This window comes from Patiria miniata, unplaced genomic scaffold (genome assembly GCF_015706575.1).
Source record: "Patiria miniata isolate m_02_andy unplaced genomic scaffold, ASM1570657v1 HiC_scaffold_12, whole genome shotgun sequence".
Lineage (NCBI taxonomy): Eukaryota > Metazoa > Echinodermata > Asteroidea > Valvatida > Asterinidae > Patiria > Patiria miniata.
The window spans coordinates 2,840,213-2,864,399 of NW_024037050.1; the positions used below are offsets into that span (position 1 = coordinate 2,840,213).

Consider the following 24,187-nt stretch of genomic DNA (forward strand, 5'->3'; position numbering starts at 1 on the left):
AATCTATTTACGAACTCAGAATATGAAATCAATACTATGTATTTCATATCGATCATCTACATTAAGTTTAAATCAACGTAGACTTTGGTTTATATTTACTTAGACTCTCAAAACCTCGGCGTCCACAAATGGAATAAATCAACCAACTGGCCGGCTACATGCAAACTATTGAGGGCGCAGTGTTGCCTAAACGGTTTGTGAAATTCGCTCATGTCGCTAGCAAGATTCATTATTTTTCTCTTGTTTGGGCCATCGAAAACTTGAAAGGCCATGGCTGAAGTTCTCGAAGTTCCAACGGCGGGTAACATTTTCCTTACACTTTTATATATCGATAAGCGTTTTCATATAGGCTAGGCGTGAGCCTGAGTATATTGTAATTTAAATTTGTATTTAGCCTTTTCGGAGTTCCAACTGCGCTAGCCCCACTAGTGTGGCCGCGGTATGCTGCGCTGAACCTCAGCGCAGCATACCGCGGCGATGTTGTGCCCATTCTTGAAAATCACGCATTCTCGAGAATGGGCATGCACATTCTTGAGAATGTGCAACTGGATCCTTGCTCAATCTTGGCAAAAAATAACTCTTCCAGATTGAGCGCACATTCTTGAGAATGCGCGACAAGATAACGGTCTTGTCGATGCCGAGCACCGGCTGCGCTTGGCAAGTCTAGCTGAATCCTCGTTCACTGATTCTCAATAATTATACTGTTGCAACGCAAGGCGCTGAGAAGTAGAGTGGATATGATAAGTAAAGGCGTATTGATATGGGGGGGGGGGGGGAAGACCGGAAAATATAAGAGACATAATAATACTAGTGCAAAGAATTCTGATTTTTGGGATAATAAAAGCGGGGGGGGGGGGGGGGGGGGGGGGGACGTAAGAATGAAGAATGTGAAGAATGAGAATGAATACTGCAACATCCCATAGTGCTAATGCTATTTCCCATTTAAATTGCCACCAATTTATTGTTCATATCCCACCATAACGTCGCAGAGCTGGATTCTATCTAGTCAAAAGAGCAATTTTGGCAGCTTCTGGACATCGTTTTTTTTTCGTGGCACGCATATGATACATGCAGGGACTTGTAACTTGTCTAGCCTAAACAAAGCACTTCCCAGACTAGTTCCCAGTCCTCCGTTATTACAAAACTTCCCATAGTGGGCAGAAAAAAGCAATAATAACAGGTTTAATTTGATTCAAATTATCGTAGTTATACAAGTACAGAAGCATAGCACATTTTCTTTCCTCTTTATATGAATTGTTTCTCTTTTAACCGCTATACAATTCATTTAACATAATTATGTCGTGCAATGTTTGTTAAGATTGGGCAAAATTCATACATTGTGCACGTGATATTCCCACCCAATCTTAAGAATGAGCACTCATTCTTAAGAACGCGTGCTCGTTCTTAAGAATGGGCGCTCATTCTTAAGAATGCGCGCCCATTCTCGAGAATGTGCATGCCCATTCTCGAGAATGTGTGATTTTCAAGAATGGGCACAACAGCCACACTACTAGTGGGGCTACAACTGCTCATTCGTAACCTGTGACAACGCACATTGTTTGTCTCTAATGCCCTTTGACAGTACCCACAGTGCACAAACAGCCTTTTTGTAAAGTCAGTGGCGCGATGTTGTCAAGACAAACAATGCGCGTTGTCATGGGTTATGAATGCGCAGTTGGAACTCCGAAAAGGCTTTTATAATTATTGCATTAAATTTACAATTTCGCTGACACAGCCTGCAAAATCACGCCACACGACTTCACAAAACTAGACTGGAGATCTTGCAGAGTGTCAAAGCGCCCTCGAGGCCTCACTGTGGACAGGTTTTTGTTATGTTAACTCAATCGTGTGTTTGTGATCGACAGAGGAACAAAGACTTGCCCCCACAGTGAGAGCAATCTGTGCAAACTGTCTATTGCCTATTGGCAAAAGTTTAGTTTAGGTCCTATTCGGTAGGACTAGTCGTTACGTCCGGTGCCCCAAATTCGCGCTGCCCAATATTCGCACAACCAATTTTCTCGACTTGTATCTTTTTCCACACAACACGGACTGACGTCAAATCACCGTTGTTGATCCATTGTCACATCGCCTTTCTTGTCGCTGCAGTTATGCGGAAATCAAAAGCTTTTCCCAGAAGTAATTTGAAAGAAATCAAAGAGAGTATAAATTATTGCCGTACTGACTAGATACAAAACGTCACATTAGTGAATGGCCAAGAAAACTAATAAAACCATCGATATGAATTTCAAATCAGTGTCGCCGTCCAACAGCAAAACAAAAAAGACAATTCGGTCAACTTTCACTAAACAACAGAGGGCTTAATCAGAATTAAGGAGCACGAAAAACAACATGCGTCTTATATCATGTTATTATTTTACGATCTGTTTCGCCGAAATGCAGATTTCAGTATCGAGTTGTTTGTTAGAATGAATATGCCTTAAACCTAATCGTAATGTTTAAAGTACCCAGTTTAAAAGAAGGCCAATACCTATTTTTTGTTTTGTTTTGAAATGATGTGTATCATGCAACCATGTGTGGAGGCAGCGCGATCAGCCACGGTATGGTGGACTGCGTGCAGGAGCGCGTGCCTGTATAATTGATTGATTGATCGCTCACAGGTGTATTAGAATGAGCAATAAACGCTGGAGAACACTGTTACAGAAGGGTGGTTTTGTTATGTTTTTAACGGAGGGGTCATTTCAAATATATTTATATTGCAAATGTTTCTATTTTTGGAGAATCTGTATAAATTTGTAATATGTAATTGGCACATGGTTGATTTTCAGCAAAACAAAAATTCTCGGAACTCTTTCCATGCATAGGCTTTAACTATTAAAGCTTCTTAGATTTTCGACAAAAATATATTATAAGATTTGTGGATTTAATTTGTTTGCCTCAAAATTTCAATTATGATATGATTTTAAATATTTTGCATGCAGTTGTGTTAACCAAAATCGAAAGAAATTCATTTATTTCATATTTAAACAAACGTGTCTTTAGTAATAATGTCGGATGGCAAACAAAAGTTAATTTATCAAATTAGAGACCAAAGATGTGCACATAAACTTATCCTTTATTCAACAAACATCGATCTACATTGTTTTCAGAAGTAGGACACAATGGAGACTCCGTAGAATGACGTTTTCCGTTCGTGCGCGAATTATGGGCACGAAAATTTCTTGGTGCTTCCTTGACGTTCGATATTGTTCAAATTATTTTTCCATGTAGTTTATTAGTCATTCTTACAATTGTAAAGTCCATAACTATGTAGGTTTTAGTTTATGCAAGAAAAAAATGGTCAAAGTACTAAGTGCGCGAAAAATGGTCACACGAGGATTTAGGTAGGACATTTAGGTTAGGTTTTTAACATTCGGATTTTGCCTGGGGATAGTAGGGTCCAAGCTAATCCGTATATGCCGAGCAACACAATTCTGTCATTGACTCAAAAACCCAACATTGCCCAACAAAAACATCAGATTTCACCCTCAAAACGACCTCCAAATTACTAGATACGCCACCTGAGGTACAAGTAGGCCTATCAATGATTAAGATGGTTGTACTGAAATTTACTTATGAGCCGCATGAAAAGTGAAATTTCCCGTTCAATTCTGAGATCCCCCCCTCGCGATAATGAACACATTAAAGTTCTGACTCGTGTTTGAATTGCGATGTGGTCATCATGCCCAGTGTTTATTCGATGGTCCCCGTATCCCGAGTGCGATTCGGAAAGATTCCCATATCTGGCCATCACTTTTCACCCTGTGCACAAACCTTATGGGACTGGTCTGAAAATTTCTGAGTGCTTTCTCAGTAAAAACTCAAACTTTGTCACTGCTAATTTTGACTTATGTAGGACATATCACTTTCTGATGGCTGATTTAAGGGGAAAATAAGTGATGGCCAGATATGGGAATCTTTCCTGTGATTCTGTTACCGAGCGTGCGCGATGCATCAATTATGATAATGAGTAGACTGGATCACGTTTGTAAACACAAGTGCATTTTGAACGATAAAAGGGAGTCGGGAACTAGCTTGAACTGGTTTACGTCCATAAAAGCTGCCCTAGCATGCATAGTTCCCAAGAATTGTATTTCAATAAATGACACCTTTCCTCCATAACATGTCATATGCCTTTTCTATATCATGAAAGACGGCTAAGGTTCTTTCTTTGTTGAAGAGTGCTTTATGGATGGAGGATTCCAGGTGAAGTGTGTGGTGCTTCTTCCTATCCTGAAGCCACTCTGGGATTTGGAGAGAAAGTTGTGATTTTCCATATATACCAAAGGAGACGAGAGTTGACCATTCGTTCCATGATTTTGCACAGGGTGGAGGTTCATGCGATGGGTCTGTAAGATAGGGGGTTAGCTGAGTCTTGTCCTGGGTTTGAGGAGGGGAATGAGGATAGCATCTTTCCATTGTTGAGGACATTCTGATGCTTGCCAGATAAAGTTGAAGATAAAGAGTAGATAATGACAAATTCTAATGGGAAGATGTTTCAAAACTATGTTACTCATGCCATCTTTTCCAGGAGAGGTGCATTTGGAGGAGTGAATAGCGTGATTTCATTCCCGTATATTGAAAGGTTCATTGATAACACTGTCGTTATAATTGTCGCTGATAAGTTTTGGGACTCTCATACACAGTATTAAGGTAAAGGTAATGAACCTGTGTTCACAGGAATTGAGTGCCCATCTCTCTTTCGAAGCGATTGGGCCAGACTCAATGTAATGCTGCTGCTGTGTGTGGGGGAGGGGGGGGGGGAGGGGGATCGCCACACCTCCTCCACAGCGAGTCTGTTACCTTTTCAGCATTGAATAATGCCGGTACCCACTTACCACCTGGGTTGAGAGGAGTAATTGAGGTAAAGTGCCTTACTCAAAGGCACCACACGCATGGTCACGATGGGGCTCGAACCCACAATCCAAGATCATGGGGCCTGTGCTCTACCGCTAGCCCCAAATTTTCGGACAAATGTCCAATCACAGTAGGCCTAAATTACAAGTAATTCCACAGCACAGGTCAACTCACACGTAACATGATGCACAGTAACAAAGGATGAACAATAACAAATTAATGTGTTTGTCACAGCTCATTTGAACAGCTTGTGACATTTGCGATGGACTTATGATGGACTGGACTGTTCACTGGTTCCTATATCATCTTTGAAAGAGTTTGCAATGTTTTTAGCAGTGGAATTAAAGATATAGTCCATCATTTGTAATTTGTGCATTTTGTTCGTTTGAAGCAACAAAAGTGTTCAAAATCTAAAGAAGGGTACTGAACAACTAACCTGATGAAGTTTCAGCTCAGCTTCAGCTGTATATTCCGAGAAAAACAGCATTCTAGGATCTCAATTTCAAATCAAAAGTTGCTGAATCATGTTTTGAATTGCTTGAATTCAGCGTCCGAGACGCGTTCTCACTGAGCCGATTGCAGCTATACGCGATGTAGCGCACTGATCCGACGAATTATAGCAACCGCGCGTGCATGTGCGTCGTGCCAATGCTTGCGTCCGCTTCGCCGAATAACAAAACGAACTACTAATTTAAATTTTCCTACGGTGCGTCTTAAGACGCACCGTTGGAAAGGCCTTCTTTCGTTGATTACTTCAAAATGACAGCTTGCCAGAAAGAATAATTTCACAGGGAGTTTAGTCCCCTTACTATCTTTCAACCAAGTATGTTTTTCAACAATAATTACGCCAGTTACTTTTCGGATGGCTGCAAATGATGGACTATAGCTTGAAATGTTTTTGGAAGCGACGACAGTGATGGTTTAAAAAATGTTGAGGGAGGCAGAGTGAGTAAGTTTCAAAGCTAATATCCCTGGGGAGTAATATCCCTCCTACTGTTTGAACAGTCACAGACAGTCAAAAGTTCTATCCACTTCCCCTGCCGTGCCCTTTACACAGGCTAGTCACCAACAGTCGGATCATATTTCAAGCAAGCACCCTGACTAGTCAAGTTTAGTCCACAGACAAAAGCAGGCAACTGGTGGGACAGCTTTCTTATCAATCACCTACAGTTAAAGCACAGCTGTATCACGTTACACAAACAGTCACAGCCAGTCAATCCTGCTTTATGTAGGCTGGGAGCACTCCTGCGTTAAAACAGCCACTTGACTGATTTTGACTGAAAGGACAACTTTGCACAGAATGCATGTTTTCATGGAGGGATGTGTTGACTGGAATATTTTCATTTCTCATTATGTTTTGTCTGCTTTTGTTCTATTTATTATCTCCAGTTGAACCCACCAAGGATATTGGAAGTAAGACTGAGGAGACGGAATCACAAAACACCTCCCAGGTACTAATCAACCCAGAGTATCAACCCTAACTCCCTAGCATGATTTACTAGGAGCCATACCCATCCTGGCAAATTCCAACACCATATGGGAAATTGCACACACATATTTCTGACTTAAATTCTGGAGGTGTGCCAACCCAACGTAAAAGACTGTCAGTTTAGGGGTACTGTACCCATCCTGACAGATTCCAACAAGACATGCCATTGGGGTTTGATGGGGTGAGTTCTGTTAAAGGGATATTCCATCCTGGAATGCACCCAATTGAGCTACAAAACATGACTTAAATGAAATGATGTTAATTGGAAAGAGCACTTAAAAGTAGGATATAAATTTACCAAATTTAGTTAGTCCACATTTTGTTTGCAATCGGTTACATATCCGTGAACAGGCGCAAGCCAGCTAGTCTGGTTCCCTCAGGCCACGAGACCACGCGGCTGACCATGATACACAGGTCCCCATTCATACTCCTGGGTGGAGAGAGGCAATTGTAGTTAAGTGTCTTGCCCAAGGGCACAAGCACCATGTTCCTGGCAGGGTTCAAACCCACGTGCCATCGTATACGAGTCAAGCAACGTGACCACTGCAATCTATTATTATATTGCACCTAGTCTGTTTTCCTTCATGGTTAATTTGAAAAGTAACTTTGTTTTTATTACCCCATCAGCAAGACAGTATATCAGACAGCATTGTTGCCAAGCACTACAACGAACGGCAAGATGTGGGCCTGACCGAGCGCACCAAGAGTCGCATCTTCTTCCTGCGCAACTTCAACAATTGGATCAAGAGCATCTGCATCGCCGACACCCTGCAGCGCCTGAGGGACAGTGACCCCACGGCCAGGCTGACCGTACTGGACCTGTGCTGCGGGAAAGGCGGCGATCTGCTGAAATGGAAGAAAGGACAAATCTCCAGACTAGTGTGCTCTGGTAATTATATAACTTTGTAGCGAAGATAACTTTATAGCGAGTACAATATATTTAACAATTGTTGACTGCTGTGATGTGGGATATGACGTTTTTAAGACCCGAGAGGTGCATAGCACCCGAGGCTAAACCGAGGGTACTATGCACCCCGAGGGGGTTTAATAATGGCATATCCCACATCACAGCAGTCAACAATTGTTTTTGTTATACCGTGCCAATAACTCAAAAAGATAAATGGTTGTAGCTTACTGTGTGAGAAATAAATTGAATCACTGCGATGTAACCTTTGATAACTGAAGGTTTAGATGTCCTGCCGGACATGAGACTGAGCGTTTGACGTTGCAGTTCTCATTGCGCAAAGCTATAGCACCAAGCAGGTTCCACATGCGTCCACAACGCGCACAATGAACGCAGTGCGATATCACCCTCAGTGTGTGACATGCATTTTGATTGTCCAGACACGTGGCCGTCCCAGACCAATGAAATTACAGTATCCAAGAACACGATATGACAATATATTAAATAATTGTTATAGCAAGTGCAATGTGTTTATGGCGTATTGTGATCAGTTGGTGCACAGTGTTAGCCTGTAAAAATAACCTGGTGCCCCGCCAAGCTTTCTGAGGCACCCGCCAAGCTTCAAAAGCTGCCGCCAAGCATCAAAAGCTGCCGCCATGCTTTAAAAAAAAAGGAAAAAATAATAAAAAAAGACAAACAAGTGCCACTACCGTTAGCCTCCAGGGTATATTTTGGCCAGAAATTCTGCCAAAAGCAGTAACATGCAACACTTGTCAAACTGACAAGCCTGCCCATTGTAGCAATCAATCAGGTCAAAAGTCTCAAGGCCAAACTGACACAGAGTCCCTGGTCACTGATGTGTTATAAAAGATGATGCTGAGCCAGTATTGTACTTAATGGTTAGTGTTACTGTGTTAGAAATGGCCTAAAAGCTGTTATCCGTACATAAATTACATGTTCATCTGCAAATAGCGCCCCCTAGCATAAAGAAATGTATGACTGCAAATAGCGCCCCTATTATAATTATAGCGCCCCCCCCCCCCTTCCGCTTTTTGACGGCGCACCGACCTTTAATTTTCGAAGTTGGAGAACACTGGGTGCATGCGTGCCGTCTTTCATATGTTAAATTGTCAGATCCTAGAGGGAAAAAACACTGGCATCCCTGATAAGAAAATCAAAATCATTTGCCAAAACTTAACCAAAAAATGTCAGATTTCAGGACACCAAACAGTAGACCAGTCTCAGTAAAGTAAATGCCCTGTAGAAAAAAACGTTTTTAAATACCATATTTTTTACAAATCTGTCTACAGATATAGCGGAGGTGTCTCTGCAGCAGTGTGAAGAGAGATTTAAGGAGTTGGGGAACCGATCTAACAATCCATACGACAGAGGCACCTTCACTGCAGAGTTCTACAGTGCCGATTTATCCAAGGTTTGCCGAAAATCACAAGATATCAATTTCTATAACTTCTGTGTGATGTGTACCAGATTTAAATCCATTCCCAGACCGATTCAGTGGGTTTTCATCTGTTTTATCAATGGGGGAGTGTGGTCAAGTGGTTAGGGTTCGTGACTCATGATCGGAGGGTCAGGGGTTCGAATCTAGCTGCTGGTCATATGTTGTGTCCTTGGGCAAGCCACTTCACTCCCAGTGCCTCTCTCCACCCAGGGGTATGAATGGGTACCGGCATTAGCTGGGGAGTAACCCTCAATGGACTGGCATCCCATCCAGGGGGAATTGCAATATTTTCAGTCGTTTCATAGCACCTTTTATTATATTTGGACTGGAAAAATCTAAAAACCTAGTAGCCAAATCTCTGTATTCAAACATTTTTTAAAACCAAATTACAGGAACTTTTGAGTGAGAAGTACGAGGACCCCAGCATCCAGTTTGACCTTGCCAGCTGCCAGTTCTCCTTCCATTATTCCTTTGAGAGCCACGCCCAGGCCGAGACCATGCTCCGTAACGCCTGCGAGCAACTGCGGCCGGGCGGTTACTTCATCGGGACGGTACCCAACGGCTGCGAGCTTGTGTGAGTGGTGCCCTGATAATCTGTTGGTGTATTCCTGTCTGAAATGGAGAATGTAATGCCTGTGTTTTGTGATTGGCTCGTGTTTATCGGAAGTCGTATGTGATGCGATCCGGTTAAATGAGTCGTTTGTCGGGAATTTTCATTTGGAGATTCAGGCCAAAATAGGGCCACTTCATCACATCACTTCATCACATCTCTTGGTGTTCTGACTTCCATAATTTTTGAACTACAGATGGTACCAGCGTGCGGTTTTCACAGCAGTAATGCTGAGATTGTGCTCTTTTCAAATCCGTAAAAAAAAAAATAGATAACTTTTTCCCCTGAAATACATGTATGAACAAAACTGCTGCCAACGGTTTACTGACGGACTGACCCGGGAGAAATATAGAAATCAAACAAGTTAAAGAGGCCCAACAAATCCAACCAGGATGTTTCTCGAAGGCCTTGTAGAAAGATTTTGTCTGGATCAAAACTTCAATAAAGATCAAACGTAGGTCGTCTAACTATTTTTGATCCTTGTTTCGTACTTTGTGGCTGCAGTGCAGGCACGTTGATTTTCTCTTTGCAAGCCAGAAATAAGTTTCAGTGGTACACACTTTGGCCGGTATTTTTGTAAGCTAGGAATGTAACTGTTGGGTGCAGTCGATCAATCTGCACAATCAGTCGATCGCTTTGCGTGATGGGTCGATTCTGTAGGATATCTCGGACTTTACTAAGGGAATAAATGTGTGTTCGGGAGGTATTATAACACTCTGTTTAAGACCGGTGGGAGTCTTGATGGGTGATAATTACCCGAGGCGATTACCCACCAGTCTTAAACAGAGTGTTTAATAACGACCGAACATATATTTATTCCCATTCATAAATACCTTTTCGGTCAACAAAAAATCTTTTCGGTCCAAAAATCAAAACATGTCAAAAACTAGACGTTGCCAAGCATTTTTGTTCAACAATTTTACTTCATGTTTTACGAAACACCCCTCTGACTATAATATGGGATGCCCCTCCACAACACGTTACCTTATAAGGACATTGGCGTGCGCGTCGCGCGTACTGTGCGATGTCGCGCAAAACGCAGCTGGGCTGGTGTAGTGTGAATTTTGGATCACGAAATACGGATTCACTGGTAGTACATTGCGCATGCATACGTGAGGAATGTGAACGTTCAACCAATGAAACGTTAAAAGGCACCGGATTTCATGGGAGTCCAAATTTCATGTGACACTGGAAAAGTGTTTAAGACCAGCTAGCCATACCTTTATCATCCGTTTAAGACCGGTCACGTGACGGGCTCTAGACCAGTAGGAATGTGTAAACTGTCTAAGGTATTTATGAATAACCTTTTAAAAAAAAATCCTCCAGAGTTGTGAATTAGAAAGAAATTGTGTTCGACTGGTGGCAGCGGGATTGACCATTGGCGTCATGATCAACCGATAGCGCAACGTGATCAACCAATGGCGCACATCAACCGAACGCGCCCAACCTAACCAGAATGTTTGCCATACCAGAAGTAGCAAGCCACAGTCGAGGGAAAAAAACGATGTAGCAAGACCAAAATATCACACAATTCATATCCACAACCAAACAAAACCTAAGAATACTGTATTGAGTAAAGTCAAACATCATCACTGATGTCTGAGTGCATGATTGATGCGTTTTGTTCTTCTGTTCCATTTCTGTTTTTATAAATCAGACGGAGGTTAAAGACTTCAGAGGGCACCCAGTTTGGCAACGACGTCTACACTGTCAACTTCCACAGTAAAGACGAGTTTCCCTTGTTCGGCTGCAGATATGACTTCCACCTTGAAGGTGTCGTCGACTGCCCAGAATTTCTTCTCTACTTCCCCTTGCTGGAAGAGTAAGTTTCTAAGCAGCGGTTGAATCAGGCATACCCCAGGGTGGCACATAGCCCTCCCCCACACCCCCCCCCCCACCCTCCCTCCTTCCACTCAGAGTTGTGACAAGTCACTGAATTTTGTGACTTGAGTCTAGTCACGTCCTTTTAAGGAAGTGACTCGAGTTAAGTCTTGTCATTAGGTCAAGAAGGTCGAGTTGAGTCGAGCCACAGTGTGGGGTCGAGTCGAGTTGAGTCTAGTCAAATACATGCTCGAGTGTTTTTGAGTCCCTGATATTTGAACATTATCTAATAAATTACAGAATGGAAGAAGGCACACAAGGCACCAGTTTATGAAGGTCCAAAGACTTGAAATATGCTGCAACTTTTTTAAAGCAGGACATCAATTTAGCCAGAGTTCCATCAAGGGCTTAGGAAATTGCTCGAAGCCAATGCCGAAACCAAGAATTGGGAAATGTGGTTCCGAGATTAAAGTTTGTGCGCATCATTATAAAACCACAAGGTGGGAGTCAGTGATATGGCATTTATTTGTACCCGATTAGCAGCCACAACATGACAGTAGGCGAAGTACGCGAACATAAATATATTTGTAGCCTAAGTCACGCAAGTTAATATTTGCACAGTTTTTAGACTCAAGTTTTATTAGCCTTCGACGTGAGTCGAGTCGAGTCTTCTGTTGAGGGACTTGAGTCGAGTCATTTGCTTGCAGTAACTCAAGTCATTTGCTCGCAGTGACTCAAGTCGAGTCATTTGCTCGAAGTGACTCAAGTCAAGTCACTTGCTCGCAGTGACTTGAGTCGAGTCAATCACTCATTGGGACTCGAGTCAAGTTCGAGTCATTATATCTCTGCCAACCCCCTCACACTCTGACTTAAAAAATTGAGTTTCCCCCATGCCGAAAATGGTGCAATCCCTTTCCACCCTTAATTTCGTCTAAAGCCGCTATTTCAAATTTTCCTCACCCATACGCAAATCCTGCTGTTGCTGATAACCTTTTTTTCCCATGCAAAGGAATGCTGCACAAGACTGACCCTAATCTTAAGATATCCGTTTGCTCAGTCCTGGAAAGCGTTTTACTTGTTGTTCTTTTTGTTCTAATCCCGTGTATTTTCTTATCAAAGATTTTCAGAGGTATTTACTTTCTTACAAACTCTCAGGAAAAAAATATTTTCTTTAAAAATTGAAATAACAAAAATCTGTCTTTGTGTGTTTGTTTGCATTTTCATCCAGGATGGCGAAAAAGTACCAGATGGAGATAGTGTACTGCAAGACATTTCATGAGTTCTTCGACGAGCATTCAAAAGACCCGGAGAACAATCGCCTCTTCGGCAAAATGAAATCCCTTGAGGTTAGTACACCCTCACCCCTCCAATAACCACCTCCCTCCCCACGCCCCCTACCCCCACCCCCTCACCCCCACCCCCCCCCACCCCAACCCCCACCTCCAACACCCACCTCCAGCCCCACTCCCTACCTCCACCCCACCCCACCCCACCTCTTCCAGCCTCACCCTACCCCCACCCCCTTCCTACCCCCACCCCCTCCCACCCCCACCCCCTTCCACCCCTCACCCCCTCCCACCCCCACCCAACCCCTATCTAAATTTGGTCAATTGGGGGTGGTATTTGCAAAAAGCCATTTTTTTTTCTCTCCAAATATGGTTTGGCTGAACCATCGTTGGAAAATAATACAAAATTCCACTTATCTTGAAAATGACAGCAAACCAGGCACAAAGATTTCACAGGATGCTTGAGACTATTATTTACTTACAGTCCAGCAAGGTATTTCTTAAAGGGAATATACATCATTTGCTTTTGCTGTAATTTTCAGAAATGGATGGAATTGGGGGGTTGGAAATATATAGCAAATATAGTTACACTGACTTTTTTGAGGTTTTGGGTTCGAAAATGCTATAAAAACGGGAAAAACAATCATTTTCCTGTAGTCTGGTTCCCTGACTCCATTTAAGAAGAAACAGAGCAGTTTACATATATTGGGGAATTGTAAGGTCAGGGAATTAGTCTAGCTGGCTTGTACCCGTTCATAGGTGTGTAATCGATTGCAAACAAGTGCGATGGTCAACTGGGGCCAGTATTAGAAAAAAAAGCCAGTTTTTTCCAATGCTGATCGGCCGATCAGCGTTGGAAATTGATACAAAAATACCACTTTTCTTGAAAATGACAGTATACCAGGTGCCATGATTTTACAGGATGCTTTACACTGTCATTCACTAACAGTCCAGCAAGGTATTTCAAAATGATTTGGTAGTTTTATTTTTTGATGTTTGCAAATGTTGTATTTTCCCTTTAACAATTTGATAGTTTTGTTTCTTAATGTTTGCAAATGCTGTACATCACCTTTAATCGTGAGAAACATTCACTTAACGGGCAAATGTTGATTTCCAGATGAAGGGAGGAAATTTTGGAAGGGGGCGCGGGGAATGAAATCTTGAGTCTCGATTTGGTTACTGACACACACATCTTCTATTTGCAGCAATATCCACCTGATCGGAACACCACAGCAAGCAGTACAACTGAGGGAGATTATTCACATGCTGAGGAGCGCCTCAACCAGCTGAAAGAACGGACAGACAGATTCATCAAACTGGTAAGCGTTTCTCATCAGTTGTTTCCAAAATGCAACCTTTCATTGCTTGGCTAAATTGAGTGCATGCAAACATGGTGGGGTGCCACATCATTAACCCTAACCTTCCCAAATCCTCCAAAATCCTCTTTGCAAAATAGAGGATTTTGCAGGGTTGAGGCTATATGGCAAAAAGGTGTGGCTGATTTTGGAGGATGCACTGTGTCAAGGTCTTGGGCCATCTTGTTCAGCCGTGCATAAATTAAGGCCGAGATTACACTTGAAATCCTCTGCATTGCTCCAGGATGTCACTGGCTCTGCCCCACTGCATTGACAGTGATTGCTGGATGATTTTGTAGGATTGAGGCTGTGAGTACCCCTCCAAGGACCACATTCAAGAAATAATGCAGGATTATGCAGGATGAGGCTGTATGCAATTTTTACATGGAAGCAGTTCGAGGATTTTTGCTGGATTGAGGTTGCATCCTAGCAAAAATGCCTAGGGAGTTAAGGTTAATGGTTTCTTCTTGTAAGTTGTAACCAGATTTTAGCCTTTAGTTGTTTTTTTTTCTGTCTCTCATCCCTCCCTATTTTGGTAATAAATAATTATTTTATTTTGTCCTCTATCAGGGAACGCTGTCAAAGTCAGAGTGGGAAGCCACCAGCCTATACCTTGTGTTTGCTTTCAGAAAAGAGACACATTCACAGCCACAGACTGCAGCAACATAACCATGACAGTAATTGCAGATGAATACATGAGTCATTCATAAATAATGGGATTATCCTGATATTTTTGTAACTGGCTCAGTCACAAGATGGAAAATATCCACCATTGCTCCATTTGTACTCCTTGCTTTTCTTTAATGTATTATGTTTGTGCTTACCTCAAAACCTAAGTCTTGGGCATTTTGTCAAGAATTTCTAAAGGTAATAGACATTATTTGCAAACATCAAAAACAGAACTACAAAATTATTATTAAATACCTTACTTGACTGTAAGTGAACAATAGTCTCAAGTATCCTGTGAAATCATGGCATCTGGTATGCTATCTTTTTCAAGAAAATTTGAAATTTTGTATCAATTTCCAACGATGGTCGGCCGACCATCGCTGGAAAAAGAGTCGACCATCGTTGGAAAAAGAACTGACTTTTCAAATACTGCCCCCAATTTACCAAATTTAGTTAGTCCACATTTGGTTTGCAATCAGCCACACATCCGTGAAAGAGCGCAAACCAGCTAGTCTGGTTCCCTGACCTGGCAATGCCCCGACGTCTATAAATTGCTCCATTTTGTCTGAAGTAGGGTCGGGAAACTAGACTACAAGAACAGCATTGTTTTCTTGGTTTTCCAGCATCTATAAACACACAATTAACAGGGTCAGTGTAACAATATTTGCTATAAAATATTAAACCCTTTAATCCGTCCATTTCTAAAAATTACAGCAAAAGCAAATGTTGCAATACAAATATTGAGTGGCTTACAGTGAAATGGTAGCGAAAGTTATCGCAAGGTAAAATCTGGACTTTTCCATTTCACGAGGCGAAGCCGAGTGAACTGGAAATGTCCAGATTTTACCAAGCGATAATATTCCTCCCATTTCACAATTTAAAGCCACTCAATATTTGTTTTATATAATTGACATATAGATCCTTATCATTTGATATATTTGAACTTTTATTTCACTACAATATTGATGGGAAATATATTTCTCTCTTCCAAACCACCCCTTCACAAAAATATTTGAACCCCACTCTGTAGCGCTGGGTCTTTGGAACAATACGCAATGCTGAACGTGCACACCAGCATGCCTTTGCACACAAATACAGCGTCATGGAACAAGAATGATCCTAAGGCCCCCCCAAAAAAGTCTCCGGTTTCTGGTATGGAGCTTGCCCAAAAAGTGATGCGGCGAAGCGGCTTTTTTTTTTTTTTACCTGATTTTTTTGCTTCAAATGTGTGCTGATGACTGCAAATGGTGCCCGACTAAACTTAGTGCAAATATATGGGAGTCCAGAGAGGCCACATAAAGCTTATTCTCGACCATAACCCAATCTAAAAACACGTTAAAATTGTGCAGCAGCAGGATTCCGGTCAAACCAGTGAGTTTGGCGGTTCTGAGACATCATCTTTCATTGAAAAAAAACTTTTTCATTTTGCCGACGCGCATGGCTACGGCGACGTGAGCACATACCGGAAACCGGAGACTTTTTTTTTTGGCCTAACTGTTCAATAGTATTTCCAATTCCCCATGGGCGGATAGTACTTTTTGAGACCCGGCGTGAATGGGAGTAATAACGAATGTCATGTGATGTGAGTTCCACCAATCAAGTGACAAGGATATGTATGTCGGTTATATAAACATGTATATTAGCTTTAAATTTTCAAGAATTGAAAAGTCATCAGTAAACCAGTGATACTTTTTGAATAAAATCTGGAGGTCCAGTCTTGTAAGCCGTTTTACGGATACTGCCATCTTTGTGGTCATGTGGAAATCTCGAGGGAACATTTCAAACAAATCAATCCCATCATGCCGTTGTATCCCGAGCATGATGGGACTTAAAAAGTATTTCTATTGAAATTCCCCCCGGAGTTTACCACATGACCACAAAGATGGTGGAATCCATGAAACGGCTTATGCAACATCGATATTGCAAAACCAGTCAGTGAGTTTCGGTAATTAGGTTTAAAAAATATCAATATTTGGATGTAAATCATGTAAATGATTCATATTGTGTTTTCCCTGTTATATCTTGAGCTTCTTAATACAGGGGGAGTCAAAAATAGCGAAACCTAAATGTCGGGACCATTGTTTTAGTGAAGTTGTACATAAGGCACTTTCAAAATCTAGCACATGAAAGCCCAATTCATAAGCTTTCTTTTAGTACAAGATTCATTCAAATCAGTCATTTGCTTTTCAAGTTACAGAATTGTAAACACAGCCACCGTTTTGAAGTTCTGTCCACGGATCACAAAACATGCATGCGTTCTTTCAGCAAAACAATTCACACACATCCCCATGTGATTTGTTATCGTTTTGCTGAAAGAACACTTACCTTCTTGTGATCCGTGGACAGAACTTTAAAATGGTGGTTGTGTTTAAAATCCCGTAACTTGAAAAGTGGATGAGTGATTTGAGTGATTCTTGTACTAAAAGAAAGCTTATGAATTGGGCTTTCGTATCGTAGATTTTGAAAGAACTTCACTAAAACAATGGTCCCGATATTTGGGTTTCGTTATTTTTGACTCGCCCTGTATAACTTGAATTTAAAGTATTAAATTTGATAACTTGCCATCAATTTGAAAACCTATGATTTTTAATTTCTAGTAATAAGAACATTTTTCAGAGAAAAGCTTTTAAAAAAAGCCACAGCACCTTGTTTTGCTTTGTTTTCTCCTTAACTGTTATGTGAAGTTCAAACCTCGCTTCGTCAATTTCTTTGTTCAACTTTAAAAATTTGTTTTTGAATTGTGTGAAATAATACTTAATGAAACATTCTGGAACAGGAATGTTAGTCTTGAATAATTGGTTAATATGAACAAGCTGTATTAATCTCTTGGTTTTAATTGTTTGTGTTTGCGTGGTTTAAATTAAAAGCAACTCAGTTTGCACTAGTCAAAATTATGATGTACCAAATGCATTTTTCCATGCATTAAATATTTTGTTTGTCTGTTTGCCTTAAAATAAAGGAGTTTCTTTTTCTTTAAAGTGATCTTCGATGTTATCAGTGAGCTAATAAAAGGTGTCATATTACCAGTGTTGGTAAACGAATTTCACATTGAAATACCTTTATACCTTTCTTTGTAGACCAATGCAGGCACGCTGTCAATTCTATCACGAAGGCCCCCTTCAATGGCAAAAGCATTGTACTAGCTATTGTCCTGATAATCTTTGACAGGGCAGTTGCTACCTGGCTCGATCTTAAAAGCTGTAGCCGGTTGCAATGTGCCACTGTGCAACACCCCCCCCCCCCCCCCCCCCCCCTGTTATGCCACTGCCCTGAGGCGAGTAAAAATTTAATGGAAGAACAAAAAACCTATCCAAAAAACCTAGACCAAAGGTCTACATTCAAGAATTTTTTGCTGATGAACCCCCCCCCCCTGCGAAAAATCATCGATCCGCCCTGACGCCTGTTGTGATCCACGCTTTTGGCGGGTCGTTAATATTCATCATCGGAAGTTTTGCAAGGTGTCAAAATGCCACTTATAAACAGACGAGCGGCGAGCCATCATCTGAATATCACGCTGCCTAGCTGCTGGGGCGTGGCCCACAGGGCTTCCCTCACTTGCTAAATAGTCACTCTAGCCGTGGTCATAAAGCGTTCGTCATTATTCGTCCGTACGCCGGAACATTCGGAGGAAGTAAAAGTCGTAACATGGTTTCCGTAGGTGAACCTGCGGAAGGATTATTACCGATCAAAGAGAAAGAAAACCCGGCCGTCCAAGGGGCCGAGGTTTGGTTGTCCCCGGCCGGCCCCCTCTCCAGTGGGGCCAGCCGTGCTGTCTTCCGGGTGTAGGCGGGAGTGTCCAACGCCAGGGTTTTGGAAGCGCTGCCGAGTGCCGCACCAGTGCCCCGCATGGGGGAGACAGCGCGGCCGGAGCGGGTCGCCCACAGAACTCTGGGCCCGGGGATGCCCGGGCTAGGTCTCGAATGGACCACGAGGATCGGTTTATCTGCGCCGACTGCCGCGTCGGACCGCGGCCCCGCACAGGCGCCCCTCCGCCCCCCCCCATAAACCCAATTCTGCCGGGGGGGGGGGGGGGGCTCAGACCCGTCAGATTCAGGCCCGTCGGACGCACAATAACGCTGCAGATTAGCTTTACTGTGCTTTGTAAGAGCAGGGGAGGGGTTCGAACCCCCCTAAAAAAAACACCCAAAAACAAAAACAACTCTGGATCCGCGCCTACATGTCAATGACAGTTAATTCTATTAAGCCCAATTTAATGGCATTTTAGAATAAAATTAAATCCTTAATGTACATTCTTGTGTTCCACTTGACTTTATTTTTCAATTTTGTATTTCCAGTTTTAAGGGTGAGGGGCTTTGTTTTTTTCGTTTTTCCTATTTTGCGAATTACTATATTCAGTTAGGAATTTTCACAATATTTAAGAAACGTTATTGGAAAGATGTATATTGTATAAGCCTATGGCGTTTCTTACGTCAATTGGAAATTGCGCCATTAATAATAGTAGTCATATTGATCGAACGAAACTTAATTTGATTATAGTCCATTATTAAATATTCATTAATTTATGACAGAGACCTTTGTTTCGTTTTTAATACTACCGGAGACCTGTCGAGCAGATGTAAATATCAAACTAAACCAAAGCAAAAATAAATACAGGCTAAAAAAAAATCAAAAAGTTCTGTGCTAGCCAAGCATTCAGGGATATCGGACTGAGCCATAACAATGCCCCAGCCAACCCCTCAGGGCTCTTCCGGGATCTCGGCGTTCCCGGCCAATACACACCTCCTTCCCTGTCCATCCATGTAACCCGAGGGCCAGGCACCATGTAAAAGCAAAGAGCTAAGGGAGGAACAGGGCGGCACCCTAAGCCCTGATCCTCCGAGTGGACCACATGCCCTGAACCTATACGCAGGCGCCAACCTGGACTTCACAGACAGTCTCAGCAGCAGTGCTTACCGATTAAGCTAAGGTACTGTTGGTGATTTACGATGGGAAATGAAACATCTTATAATGACCGAATGCGTTCGTTAAAAAGCAAAAAAAGACACCGAACCGGGATTCGAACCCGGGCTTCGCGATTCGTAGACGACGAATCTAATTAGATTCGTACCACTACGCCATTCGGCTTCCTTAGAATTCTGCTCAATAATGATTTGTCTGAATAGGCGGAGAAACATTGAGCACGGCATCTGTTTTATCTAGCTCCATGGACGAACAGAAGTTGATACTTCGGGCAGCAATAAGCCAACTGTTTTCATTTGTTATGTTTGGAAAAATATATACGGCAGCTTCGTTAGTCGTAGGCCTATACGTGTGCTAAACCTACGTATCGTTACACAACAATGAACACCGTGATTTGTAGGCTTTTTTGAAAAGGCATCATGTGCGTTCAGGGGCGGACCCGGAATTTTTGCGGGGGAGGGGGGCAGGCCCGTCAGATGTTCATATCCGATTGTTGCGGACAGGCAAGGGTAAAAAGACCCTTCACAATCAACCAACCAGTCTTAACCATTACATAATCCTCCGCTCATTTATGCAATACAAGAAAGCCGACTTCTCACATTTGGAGACACTTTTACATCTTGCACCATGGACTGCATTCATGAAGGACAGTGATCCCACGGAGTCATGGGAGGGGTTCATGGACATACTGGATGCAGCAATTCGAGACAGCATCCCCAGGAAGACATGTAATCGTCGCATGTCCCCATGGATAACACCTGCACTGAAACGCCTCATCAAACAGAAACAAAAGCTCTTCGTCAAGGCCAAATCGAACGGTGACAGCAGTGACTGGAACAGGTATAAACTTATCCGTAATGAGGTGAAAAACAAAACTAAGAAGGAGTACTGGAAATACATCAATGACTTGTTTGCCCTGCCGGACAACAAACGTAGCTTTTGGAGCTTTGTTAAGGACCAAAGGAAATCCAAATGCCCACCTGCGTTCAGGACAGCCGAGACACAGCTCCACAAGCCTGCCGATATTACATAATCCTCCGCTCATTTATGCAATACAAGAAAGCCGACTTCTCACATTTGGAGACACTTTTACATCTTGCACCATGGACTGCATTCATGAAGGACAGTGATCCCACGGAGTCATGGGAGGGGTTCATGGACATACTGGATGCAGCAATTCGAGACAGCATCCCCAGGAAGACATGTAATCGTCGCATGTCCCCATGGATAACACCTGCACTGAAACGCCTCATCAAACAGAAACAAAAGCTCTTCGTCAAGGCCAAATCGAACGGTGACAGCAGTGACTGGAACAGGTATAAACTTATCCGTAATGAGGTGAAAAACAAAACTAAGAAGGAGTACTGGAAATACATCAATGACTTGTTTGCCCTGCCGGACAACAAACGTAGCTTTTGGAGCTTTGTTAAGGACCAAAGGAAATCCAAATGCCCACCTGCGTTCAGGACAGCCGAGACACAGCTCCACAAGCCTGCCGATATTTGTCATGCATTCAACAAGTTCTTCACCTCTGTCCATACTCCAACAGGGGTTCCTGCAGAGACCCCACCGTCTTGTGACTTCCCAATTCCAGAGATTCACCCCACAACAGTGAACCTTGGCTGGCTTGTTAAGTCGCTGTCCAACTTAAATCCTCATAAAGCACCAGGTCACGACGCTATACCACCAAGGATTTTAAAAGCGACTGCATCATCAATTGCTCCGCCTCTGATGCGATTGATGAACTCATCCCTAACTACTGGCGTTGTCCCAGCAGATTGGAAACTCTCACAAATAACTCCGGTTTTCAAGTCTGGCAGTCGTACCGATATCAAGAATTACCGTCCAGTAGCGTTGACATCAATCATCTGCAAGTTGTTGGAGAGGGCTGTCGCTGACAACATCAACGACCATGTAACATCACTCTGCCTCGGCAACCCCCAGCAACATGGTTTCACTGCCTCCAAATCATGTGTCACCCAGCTTGCAAACACAATCCATGATTGGGCAACTATCTTGGATAAACCGCACCCTCCTCGACTCGATGTAATTTTCCTCGATTTCAGTAAGGCTTTCGATGTTATGCCTCACCATATGGTACTTAACAAACTTGCCAGCAACTTCAATATTCGTGGATCGACATGGACCTGGATAAAGTCCTTTCTAATAGGTCGTCAACAACGAGTTGCGTATCGGGGATGCTTCTCCGAGTGGGCACCAGTTACTTCAGGTGTTCCTCAGGGCAGTGTTCTTGGCCCCCTCCTGTTTAATTTGTTTATTAATGACATTTCTCATGACTTATCCACAAACTGTGCACTCTTTGCGGATGATACACTCCTCTATCAGCCAATCCACTCACCCCAAGATGAACTCGCCCTCCAGTCGGACCTGACTGCACTTGAACAATGGAGCAATCTCAATGGTATGCAGCTGAATATCAAGAAAACCAAGGTCATGCACATATCCAGATCCCGGAAACCAGCAGTTCTTCCAAGTTACATTCTTCACGGTCAATCGCTCAATGTTACACCTACATTCAAATATCTTGGGGTAATCATCAACGACTCACTGAACTGGAACGATCACGTCGATGCCACTGTCTCAAAGGCCAATAAGACATTAGGCTTTATCTGGCATATTGCGGGTGGTGCTTCGACCAAGGCTTTGACATCCCTCTATCGTTCACTTGTTTTGCCCGTACTGGAATACGGGTTGCCAGCTTGGTCCCCATACACAGCATCCAATGCAGCCAAACTTGAGAGAGTGCAGAGAAGGGCAAGTAGAATGTGCCTCAAACAGCCCAAAGGTGCAATGTCATATGAAGACAGATTGCATGCTTTGAATTGGATGACTCTAGATACACGTAGACAGAAGCACATAGTTTCCTTCACAGTTAAAGTCCTGTTTAACTTAGTTGACTGCCAGTCAGTGAAGGCCAACACAGTAGTGAACACTCGTCACCAGGATTGTCTCACATTTAGTCACCACTATGCTAGAACTCAAACCCTGAAAAACACACCTAGTCATGTCTTCCCCCGAATCTGGAGTAGTTTGCCATCGCATGTAAGGGACTCTCTATTAATTGATTCATTCACACTGTTTAACACCCGATTATCCGCCCATTATTATGAGTGTTAAAACCTTGAGCTGGAAATAGGCCCCCCCAAGTGTTTAACTCTTTTGATCAACTTTAATCTTTTTAAAGTAATTTCATGTGTATATTTTTCCACTGTAAACTGCCATCATTCTTTTATTTCATTGTTATTTTATTTTATATTATTTTCCTCTTTTGTGGTTAAGTTTATTTATTCATTTATTTATGTCTGAAATAATGTTGGTTTTCAGGCCTATTTTTCCGGTTGCTTATCATTTATTATTACTTGTATTTATTTTGTTATTGATACTTTTGTTGTTGCTTTTCTTGTTCATTGGATGGATATTTTTTTTTGACGTAGTTTTTCTCGCATGTCAACTGTATTTTTTACTTTTCTCTATCAGGTTTTTATTGCTTATTATTTATTTTTTATTTTTTATTTCATTTTAAATTATTTTGTTTACTGTATCAATCTTTCGTTCTGTGTTTTTATGTTGTTGTGTGGTAGTTGTTGTCTTGTCTTGTCTTGTCTTGTTTGTTTGTTTGTTTTTTGTTTTGTTTCGTCTTGTTTTGTTTTGTTTTGTCTTGTCTTGTCTTGTCTCTAGAGACTTGTTTTGTTACATTTTGTTAAGTCTTATCCTGTCTTGTTTTGTTTCTTTGTTTATTGGGGTGTTTGTTTGTTTGTTAGTTTTGTTTTGGCTTGTTTGTCTGTTTTTTCCCAGTCTTGTATAATCTGCAGTTGTTAGGTTTTTATGCCAGCTATTCTTGCCTATGAGAAAACTGTTGTAACTGTTAATCTTTTAAATCTAATTATCTTTGTTAGTATTATTTTTAAGGCGGTCTTATTTTTCATTGAATTTTATACCTAATTTTTAATATATTTTGTATGTTACATGTACCATTCAAGTTAGGATTGACAGGCTTTCGAGTCACAGTGTTTTATTATACTTTTGTCAATCCTGGCCAGCTTGGATTGGATTGTTTTTGTTTAGTTTTGTTTACTGTTGTGAATTGCTTGTTGTACCTTGTAATTTGGCCGAATAAATAATAATAATAATAATAATAATAATAATAATAATACATGTAGATGGTCTCACCAGCGTCGTAATAAGTGAGGGGCGGGGGTCCTTGGCCAATTACTCAAAAACGCCCCCCCTCCGCCCGAGGCATGTGGCCGCCTCCCCCTCCTCATCTCTCACCCGCTTAGAATTTTTGGAAGTCAAAATGACCTTGCTGATGATGATAATCTATTGAGTGCCCCCGCCCCTTCATAAAAGAGTTCCCCTTAATCCTACCCCCCCCCCCGCAAATCGGACCCCATTTTCTCTATGATCGCGGTAAATTACATTGACGATCCATCCAGCCTCATCTTAATTTCCCCGAATCACATCCCCGAGTCAAATTTCCAAGAGGAAGGCCTAGCCTGTGGGCTGTGAGAAATGATAAAGGAGTGTCATGATTTTTCCCCATTATATTTATAGTACAAAATAACCGAAAAAAATACTTATGTTGTGACATCGGAATGCCCTACGTGGGCCGGAACAAATACCTGATACGTCGATTGAATGGCTTTGTTATAATGATCATTCGCAGTCACGGTTACCGGCCAATGAAAACAAAACATGTCACCGGTTATAAATTCCCTGTGAATTATTCTATCTGGCTACCGTCATTTAGAAGAAACCAAGTAATACGGGATTTCCAACGATCATTGTTGACTGATTTT

General features: G+C 42.1%; 1 protein-coding gene across 1 annotated transcript; it reads left to right on the plus strand.

Moving 5' to 3' along the window:
* The first annotated feature begins 169 nt into the window (after positions 1 to 169).
* LOC119745439 (mRNA cap guanine-N7 methyltransferase-like) lies at positions 170 to 14,747 on the plus strand. The gene is made up of 9 exons (XM_038221784.1): positions 170 to 301; positions 6,244 to 6,305; positions 6,971 to 7,232; positions 8,558 to 8,679; positions 9,099 to 9,280; positions 10,974 to 11,138; positions 12,366 to 12,483; positions 13,629 to 13,742; positions 14,349 to 14,747. Exons 1-9 carry the CDS (start codon positions 271 to 273, stop codon positions 14,445 to 14,447), a joined length of 1,155 nt encoding a protein of 384 aa, XP_038077712.1. The 5' UTR covers positions 170 to 270; the 3' UTR covers positions 14,448 to 14,747.
* The last annotated feature ends 9,440 nt before the right edge of the window (positions 14,748 to 24,187 follow it).